Source organism: Hakea prostrata, chromosome 3 (genome assembly GCF_041222555.1).
Source record: "Hakea prostrata isolate BN-2017 chromosome 3, UWA_Hpros_2, whole genome shotgun sequence".
Lineage (NCBI taxonomy): Eukaryota > Viridiplantae > Streptophyta > Magnoliopsida > Proteales > Proteaceae > Hakea > Hakea prostrata.
The window spans coordinates 56339751-56349868 of record NC_142602.1 but is presented as its reverse complement, the minus strand read 5'-3'; the positions used below and the strand labels follow the sequence as shown (position 1 = coordinate 56349868).

Sequence of the window (10118 nt, the reverse complement as noted above, 5' to 3'; positions counted from 1 at the left end):
GAAACAGACCAAGATTGAGGTTGTTGTACTCATTGGTCGATTGATTGGTCTGCTTGGACCCGATAAACCAATCGATCGACCAATGCAGAGCGATGGGCCTGCAAGAATCCAAATTTTGAGAATCCAGAACCGAATTCGATGGTTCAAAAGGGTACAATTAAGAGGGGAATTATCATGGTAGTATTCTAGGGTATAGAGGATATCAAATCATAACTCAAAACAAGTTCTCAAGTTACAACCTAGAAATCATGAGGTTAACCTAATTAGGGTTAACATAGGTTAGGAGGGAAAAATAGAAAGATTAAAGATAATGACCTAGGATATGAAAGAATTCAGATCTAGTAAAGAAAACATAATAATTGGGTTAACATGATCAACTAGGGGATTCCTGGGTTTAATCCAAGAGAATTAGGGTTTCACCCTTTTGGCTCCCTGGACAAATAATTGTGAGATCTAAATGAACAAATAATTGTGAGATCTGAATGAACAAAGACAAATCAAAACAGGAAAGTATAGATGATTAAGTTTTAGGTTAACACAAGGTCACCCAAAAAGGATTTCCCTTTCACAAGGTAGGTTACCAAAAGTTCTCCAGACAATCACACAGGTTAGGGTTTCAAAGAATTAGGGTTAGGGTTTTCAAAGATTCCACTGGCTGAGGTTAAGATCATGATGATGATCATGAGTCTTAAAGAATATGGTGAGAATAGAGAATTGATGATTACAAGAATGCTTCATCACCTTTCTAATCTCAATGAAAACTGAATAAAAGAAAGAAAATCAGAGATAGAAGAGAGAGTGAGTGAGATCATACCTTTGCCGTAGAAAGATGAAGAATTCTTCAAGTCTTTGTAAGAGATCACCAAAGAATGCAAGGGAATGGGTTAGATTAGGGTTCTAACTCGTTCCAGAGGCTTAGGAGGCAGAGGAGGCGGAGTATTCCCAAGATTAGACTTAAATAGAAGAGACAGGATTCAAATTTCAAAACAGAATCAATTGGTCGATTGATTGGTCGATTAGTCCAATCGACCAATGAGTCGACCAATCAAGACAGCAACTTCAAAACAGGGAATTGAAGGCTCAGATCAAGTCCAAACATCAAGGGGTTTTGCACACCTCTAAAGTGACATACCTAGGAGTTAGAAATGCCTTTGAATCAATACAGAGACCACTCCAAGACCATCAACTAATCCAATCTTCATCCGGGTGCAGTTTCCACCATTGGGACACTAGCATCAACACTCATGAATTCCAATCCAGCCATCAAGTCTTCAACAGAATTGGCCCAAAGATGACTTCTTGCCTTACTTCGGGTCACTGGACCTACAATAAACAAAGTTTCCGGATTAGGGTCAGGGCTGGGTTTCACACCTATAGTGTATCACCCCCACGGGTATTATCAAATCTGACTGGGTTGGGTGTGATAGACCCTGCCCTTGGAAATTATTCCAGGAGTAAGTTTCAAAGGGCAGTTTCCCCGAGGCTCTGCTTCAACACTAAAACCACATATTAGGAGGTTCTTACCTGATCTTTAGGACATTCAAAAAGTGTCGGCAATGAACTCTTAATCCATTTTCTCAGTCCATCAGTGTTCGAGTCAGTTCTTCTTCCAAAAATTACCCAAGCTCCAGATTCATCATCTTCGCCATCCACTTCCAATAATTCAGGTTTCAATCCAATGGTCTCCATTTGGATGGCACATGACTATCATCTACTCGTGTTGCTAGTTTTTGGACCTACAATAAAGGTTTTCGGGTTAGGATCATAGGGGATTTCCCACATTTTCTCTCCTCAAGAGGTCTTAGCCATCCAAACCATTCCTATACTCACCCAATCCACCCTGAATGAATGGGTTTGGAAGTAGGGGTGCAAGTTTGGCCCTGACAGTCGTGACTTGCCCGGAGCCCAAATAGGGCTTGGGCTCAAAATTTTGGCCCTAAGGGCGGGTTAGAGCCAAAATATTCTGGCCCTAAGCGGGCCTAGGATTACTCTTTGGCTTGTCGGGCCTGTCCCAACCGGTCCCTAATTTTTTGCCTTGACCTTGATATTGGCCCTAATTTTGTCCATGATGCTTGATCTCAATGAATTAGAAACAGAGACAAGGATAGAGCCAATCAGGGCCAGACCTATGTATAGGGTCAATCATGGCCAAGGCTAGGGATAGGGCCAAAGACAAGGCCAATTAGGGTCAAGGTCAAATATAGGGCCAATCTATGAAATCCAGCCCAAACCTAGCCAGGACACCCTATTTGTTTTAGGTGAAGAAGGACTTGTTTAATGTTTGACCTTGAAGTTGGTCTTAAGTACCGTGCTGTCCTAGGTAGTCAAGTCAAACGTCTCCCTAGTGTAGATCCAAAGACCCGAAGTGAAGGAAGAAGTCTTTGTGGGCCATCTCAATAGAAGATATGGTGTTTGACCCAAAACCCATGGATATTGATGATGGTGTTCCCTTATGGAAACCTTACTTGATTTGGAGTTAAACTACTCATTTGTGAAGAAGAACTTGGTTGATGGGCTTAAAGCCTAGTTGGACCTGGTTTGAAGACATCCCTCCATGCTAGGTAAGTAGTATGATGTGTTGAAAGAAGCCCATCCAAAGATATTGAAGTTAGGCCCATTAAATCCCTATTTTTGAGCAAGTTGCCCAGGCAAGGGCAATTTGGTAAAATTCTGTTTTTAGGGTTTTTAAAGCTTTATTTATTGGAATTTTTTGGTAACAATCCCACTATGTTTCTAAGCCTTTAGATAACGTGGGAAGGACCTTATAACCCCCTCTTTGACAACCAATCAACCAACAAGGACATTTTGGTCAGTTTGGTGAAATCCTTGCAATTTAGGGACTTCTTATGCTATTTAAAGGGGGGGGGGGACTCCATGTTTTTCACTCATAATTAGTTCTAAGCCTCTGGAGTACGTGGGAAGAACCCTAGAACCTCTCCTCCAAAGCCAAGGAAGATCATCAAGCATACATTCAAGTTTTTTCATCGGTTCTTCTTCTAAAAGGTTAGTAATCGATTCGTTTCTTCTTTGATTTGTTCTTTCTTCTATACTTCTGATCTTCTGACTATGAGAAAGGTATTACACTACTGTAATGGCCTATTCTCTAATTCTATTAGCCCTAGAGTGAATCCCCCAATTCACTCTATGTTCTTGAAGCCATATGGCGATGATTCTTGAATTTGACTTTACCTAAGATCTTGATTACTCCCTCATTATTATTCTACTGATTTTGGTGATTGTGGGAAAGATCTCACATCAGTGCTACAACCTTTCCTTTTATCCCCATGATTATTAGGTTGATTCCCTCTTTCTCCCATCCTTGGAAAGCAAAAGTAAGGGTTATTCTATGAGAGCTGATTTTGGGTAACTCTCATGAGAGGTAACTAAATTAGGAAACCCTAATCATTTATTAATTGTTAGACCCTACCTAATACCTTTTTGATTATGTATTTCTACTCTTGTTTTCCCTAGGATGAATCTTTGTTCTCTGTGAACCAAAAAGAGGGTGATTTTGTGAGAATCCAAATTGGGTACTCTCATGAGAGGTAACCAAATTGGATAATCCAAATCCACTCTTAATTCATTGGATCCTCCCCAAGACTTTCTTTATTATGATTTCTTTATCTTTATTCCCTAGGGTGAATCTTTATTCTCCCTAGTCTTTCTGTGGGATACACACACTCTTGTTGGTTAAACCCTAAATGTAAGATTAGATTTTCTTTCCTTTGACTTTAATTGAGAAACATTGTTTTCTCTCATTGTTAGACCTTTCCAATACCTTTCTTGATTTTGAAATACTATTCTTTCTTTCTTACTGTGAATTCCCCAATTCACTCTATGTTCTTGAAACCATATGGTGACGTTCTTGTTTCTTGATTCTTGACTATTCTTTCTTTCTTAGAGTGAATTCCCCAATTCACTCTATGTTCTTGAAGTTCTTGAAACCATATGGTGATGTTCTTGTTTCTTGATGTTACCTGAATTCTTGACTATTCCTTCTTTCTTAGAGTGAATTCCCCAATTCACTCTATGTTCTTGAAGTTCTTGAAACCATATGATGATGTTCTTGTTTCTTGATGTTACCTGAATTCTTGACTATTCTTTCTTTCTTAGAGTAAATTCCCCAATTCACTCTATGTTCTTGAAGTTTTTGAAACCATGGTGATATTCTTGTTTCTTGATTTTACCTGAATCCTTGATTACTCCCTTATATTGTTTTTCCTGCAAAGTTTATGGTTGTGGGGAAGGTCTCATACCATTACCATGACCTTCCCTTGTGTCCTCATGATTGAGGAGTTGATCCATAATGTTCCTTGGACAATTGAAAACCCTTATATAAAGAGATTTTGGGGGGAAACCCTTGGGTAACCCTCATGAGATAATATCCAAATTGGATAACCCTCATGAGAGTATCCAATTGGGAACCCTATTATTTCTAATACTCCCCAAAATCTCTCTATATCAGGGTTTCCAATTGTCCAAGGAACATTAAGGATCAACTCCTCAATCATGAGGACACAAGGGAAGGTCATGGTAATGGTATGAGAGCTTCCCCACAACCATAAACTTTGCAAGAAAAACAATTAGAGGGAGTAATCAAGGATTCAAGTAAAATCAAGAAACAAGAATATCACTATATGGTTTCAAAAACTTCAAGAACATAGAGGGAATTGGGGAATTCACTCTAAGAAAGAAAGAATAGTCAAGAATTCAAGTAACATCAAGAAACAAGAACATCACCATATGGTTTCAAGAACTTCAAGAATATAGAGTGAATTGGGGAATTCACTTTAAGAAAGAAAAAATAGTCAAGAAACAAGAACGTTACTATATGGTTTCAAGAACTTCAAGAACATAGAGTGAATTGGGGAATTTACTGTAAGAAAGAAAGAATAGCATTTCAAAATCAAGAAAGGTATTGGAAAGGTCTAACAATGAGAGAAAACAAGGTTCTCAATTAAAGTCAAAGGAAAGAAAATCTAATCTTACATTTAGGGTTTTACCAACAAGAGTGTGTGTATCCAACAGAAAGACTAGGGAGAATAAAGATTCACCCTAGGGAATAAAGATAAAGAAATCATAATAAAGAGAGTCTTGGGGAGGATCCAATGAATTAAGAGTGGATTTGGATTCCCCAATTTGGTTACTTCTCATGAGAGTACCTAATTTGGATTCTCACAAAATCACCCTCTTTTTGGTTCACAGAGAAAAAAGATTCATCCTAGGGAAAACAAGAGTAGAAATACATAATCAAGAAAGGTATTAAGTAGGGTCTAACAATTAATAAATGATTAGGGTTTCCTAATTTAGTTTCCTCTCATGAGAGTTACCCAAAATTAGCTCTCATAGAATAACCCTTTCTTTTGCTTTCCAAGGATGGGGGAAAGAGGGAATCAACCTAACAATCATGGGGATAGAAGGAAAAGTTGTAGCACTGATGTGAGACCTTTCCCACAATCACCAAAATCAGTATAATAATAATGAGGGAGTAATCAAGATCTTAGGTAAAGTCAAATTCAAGAATCATCGCCATATGGCTTTAAGAACATAGAGTGAATTGGGGGATTCACTCTAGGACTAATAGAATTAGAAAAGAGGCCATTACAGTAGTGTAATACCTTTCTCATAGTTAGAAGATCAGAAGTATAGAAGAAATGAATCGATTACTAACCTTTTAGAAGAAGAACCGATGAAGAAACTTGAATGGATGCTTGAGGATCATACTTGGCTTTGGAGGAGAGGTTCTAGGGTTCTTCCCACGTTCTCCAGAGGCTTAGAACTGATTGTGAGTGAAAAACATGGAGTCCCCCCCCCCCCTTTAAATAGCATAAGAACTCCCTAAATTGCAAGGATTTCACCAAACTGGCCAAACTGCCCCTGTTGGTTGATTGATTGTCAAAGAGGAGGTTATAAGGTCCTTCCCACGTTCTCTAAAGGCTTAGAAACATAGTTGGATTGTTTACCACAAAATTCCAATAAATAAGCTTTAAAAACCATAAAAACAGAATTTTACCAAATTGCCCCTGCTGGCAGCTTGCTCAAAAATAGGGATTTAATGGGCCTAACTTCAATATCTTTGGATGGGCTTCTTTCAACACATCTTACTACTTACCTAGCATGGAGGGATGTCTTCAAACCAGGTCCAACTAGGCTTTAGGCCCATCAACCAAGTTCTTCTTCACAAATGAGTAGTTCAACTCCAAATCAAGTAAGGTTTCCATAAGGGAACACCATCATCAATATCCATGGTTTTTGGGTCAAACACCATGTCTTCTATTGAGATGGCCTACAAAGACTTCTTCCTTCACTTCGGGTCTTTGGATCTACACTAAGGGAGAGGTATGACTTGACTTCCTAAGACAACACGGTACTTAGGATCCAACTTTAAGGTCAAACATTAAACAAGCCCTTCTTCACCCTGATACGGAACCTTCATGGTTAATCGGGTATAACCTGAGTGGGGCTCCACATATAGTTGGGACGTGACCGACTGCGACGGATGAAACGCACATCCCAAATAAGGTGGTCTCTCCCAATAAGGACAGTCAACTCCGCTACCGACTGTGCTGGAGCCAATAACAGAAAGGCGAGATCTCCCGATAGGCAACGGCTATTGTCGGGCTAACTTACCAAATACATAGAAGGTAACACTTATAGTATAAAAGGATAAACATACCCCTCCGGACTCATCGTCCTTGATACGAGAGGAGGCTCAGTCGGATCCAGAAGCATAATTGATCCGCATCACTTTGGCGCCGTCTGTGGGAACGACATAGCTTGGAGGCCATGGTGCGACGAGCCAATGGACGTTCCCGACAAGAAAGTACCGGGGATGATCGAGTAATTCCCGAAGAAATGGTTGATCTGTCAACCCACGAAGAACAAGAGGGACTTCAGGAGAATTTGGTTCTGGAAGATCCCAATGAGGGAACTTTGCGAGGTCCTTGGGACCAGGCCATTATGGCAGATATGGACGAGATACGAAAAGGCATGCTCGAAATGCAGGGGGTATTACGCGGTTTGGTGCATCAAATTGGGATCGAACAAGGACCAAGGCGTAATACCCAGTCAGGAAGGCTAATGAGAGCCTTCAGGACAGTACGAGGAGCCCGACATCCAAGGCGTATCCTGAGAGTAAAAAATACTCGGGAACAAAGGGAAACACATCCCGATCGTAGCAAGCGCCAAACCACGCCCAATGGGATGAGGATCAGTGCTTTAGAGCGCATCTCGTTGCCGCCTAAAACGAGATCCTTGCCCCAAAGGAACCATCGGGAGGAGGTCTAGGAGATCGTGGATAAAGAAGAAGAGGGGGAAAGCCAACCCCGGCCTTCAAAGTCGAGAATTTCGACATCTCGGGCACCATCCCAAAGAAAGGAGGCAACAACTCCTAGTTCGAGGGGGGAACGTGTCGAATCTGATGAGGACGGTGCAAGGCAGAACCGGCTATGAAAGCGGGTAGCAAAGGTTGAACGAAAGCTGGAAGATCAGGATTGTGACGAAGATCTTGACGTGGTAGATCGGGAGCCGTTCTCGAACGAGATCATGAACATGCCTCTCCCTAGAAACTTTATCATGCCAACCTTCACCCCTTTTGAAGGGAAAACAAATCCAAAGGAGCATATCAGTTACTTCAAGTCAGTAATGACTGTATTAGGCCGGGAGGATGAAATGCTCTGCAGAACGTTCCGAGCGTCACTCAAGGGCCCGGCCACCAAATGGTTCAGCAGTCTACGACCGGCATCAATAAATAATTTTCGAGAGTTGGCCCAGAAATTCATAGCCCGGTTCCGTAGCGCGATCGGGAGTAAAAAGACATCCGATAGCCTTTTTGGCATACGGCAAGGAAGGAATGAATCTATTCGGGATTATCTGAAAAGGTTCGACGAGGTTGCCATTGAGATCGAGGAGCTTGATGATCAAGTTGCGTATAGTGCGCTTTGGAGTGGCATCACACACCAAAGACTTTTGGAAGTCCTACTAACGGACAAGCCAAAAACGTACGGGACGCTGCTACGCAAATGTCAGAAGCAAGCCAGTGTCTACGGGGTGATAAATGCTCGGGTTAAGGCCGATCAGGATAGAAGGTCTGATCGAGATATAGATAAAGCTTCCCCGAGTGAAAGGAATCCAAGATCAAAAGGTAAATGGAAGTGCGACCAAGAGAGAGTAAGTTATACTCCTCTTAACGCAAAGCCATCAGAAATCTTGATGAACATTCGGGACAAAAATTAATTAAAATGGCCCGGGAAGCTACGCGCACCACCAGAGGATCGGGATATGACAAAATACTGCCGATTCCATCAAGATTACGGCCACCACACGGATGGGTGCCGAAGTTTGAAGTTTGAAATAGAGAAACTGATCCAACAAGGTAAGCTGGGTCAGTATGTAAAACATTCGGGAAAGACCCGAACACACTCACCTGAGTCAAAAAAAAGAGGCCGATCCCCTAGTCCGAAGCAGGTTGCCAAAAAAGCGGACAAGGGAAAGGAAAAGGCAGATCGGGAAGAAACGCCTGTGTACGTGATTATGGGAGGACCAACTGTGGAATCTATCAGAAAAGCAAAGCAGAAGGCTCGGTTCGTAGGGGCTGTTCATTTGCCTAAGAAAAGGAAAAATCCGGCATGTCCCGAACCAATAACTTTTACGGATGCAGACTTAGATGGTGTTATATCGCCACATGATGACGCGATTATCATCAAAGTCAAAATAGCAAATCGGGAAGTTCACCGAGTTTTGGTGGACACAGGATCCTCTGTTGATCTAATCTCGTACGACGCTTTCAAAAGATTGATGTTGGCCGATGATCTGCTGACACCGTCGTCAACAACACTGTATGGTTTCGCAGGATCTTCCACAGTGGCGGAGGGAACGATCCATCTAGATCTCAAAGTCGGGAAGTCACCCCGAGATACATTGGTTCGGGTAAATTTCATGGTGGTAAAGTAGTTGTCGGCATACAATGTAATTTTGGGACGACCGACACTAAATGCGCTTGAAGCAGTCGTATCTCCCAGACATATGAAGTTAAAGTTCCCGACCGAAGCTGGAGTCGGGGAATGTTGTTCAGACCAATCGGCTTCCCGCCAGTGCTACACAAGTTACTTGAAGGAAAAACGTTAGCCAGAGAACTCGGGAACTGCCATGAACGTCGAGGTTCGGGACGATCGCGATGAGGAAAGCATGCAGCGGGCAGAGCCCGTAGAAAAGTTGGAAAGGATACAGCTGAGTCAATCTCTTCCCGACCGAGGGACGTTTATTGGCTCGGAGCAACCAGAGGATTTCAAGAAAGAGCTTACTCAGTTCTTGTGTGATAATGCAGATATCTTTACATGGTCGGCAAATGACATGCCCGGGATAGACAGGCGGGTAGCAGAGCACAAACTCTGGATACAGAAGGATGCTACCCCGGTCATCCAAAGACGAAGGAATTTTGCGATAGAAAAACATGAAGCAATCAGGGTCGAGGTGGAAAAATTGGAAAGATCGGGTTTTATAGAACCGATTGAATGCCCAACCTGGCTAGCCAATGTAGTTATGGTCAAGAAAGTGAACGGGAAATGGAGAATGTGTACTAACTACACAGATTTGAACAAAGCCTGCCCGAAAGATTGTTACCCCCTCCCGAGGATTGATCTTCTGATCGATGCCACTGCTGGCCACGAAGTCCTTAGTTTCATGGATGCTTACTCGGGATATAACTAGATTCTGATGAGTCGGGAGGATGAAAAACATACTTCATTTATGACCGATCGGGAAAGTTATTATTATCGAGTGATGCCTTTCGGGTTGAAAAATGCGGGGGCGACTTATCAAAGAGCTGTCAATAAAATTTTCCACCGGCAGATCGGGCGGAACATGGAGGTTTACGTAGACGACATGCTCGTGAAGAGTCTGGTTCGGGCGAGGCATTTGACTGACTTGGAAGAGACGTTCGATGTGCTTAGAACGTACCAAATGCGCCCGAACCCTGAAAAATGTGCTTTTGGGGTTTCCTCGGGAAAGTTCCTCAGGTTCATGGTTTCTCGAAGGAGAATCGAGGCTAACCCAGAGAAGATCAAAGCACTGATTGAGATGGCACCACCCGTTACTATAAAAGAAATCCAGTGTTTGAC

General features: G+C 42.1%; 2 protein-coding genes across 2 annotated transcripts; both read left to right on the top strand.

Moving 5' to 3' along the window:
* Window positions 1-7644: 7644 nt before the first annotated feature.
* LOC149022571 (uncharacterized) lies at window positions 7645-8235 on the top strand. The gene has a single exon (XM_089147650.1). It carries the CDS (start codon window positions 7645-7647, stop codon window positions 8233-8235), a length of 591 nt encoding a protein of 196 aa, XP_089003776.1.
* Window positions 8236-8280: 45 nt separating this feature from the next.
* LOC149022570 (uncharacterized) lies at window positions 8281-8952 on the top strand. Its single transcript, XM_089147649.1, has one exon. The coding sequence runs from the start codon at window positions 8281-8283 to the stop codon at window positions 8950-8952; it is 672 nt and encodes a 223-aa protein (XP_089003775.1).
* Window positions 8953-10118: the final 1166 nt, after the last annotated feature.

Bases quoted from the DNA above. Each gene is read 5' to 3' on its own strand.
- LOC149022571 (XM_089147650.1), top strand. From the start codon at position 7,645: ATGACTGTATTAGGCCGGGAGGATGAAATGCTCTGCAGAACGTTCCGA.
- LOC149022570 (XM_089147649.1), top strand. From the start codon at position 8,281: ATGACAAAATACTGCCGATTCCATCAAGATTACGGCCACCACACGGAT.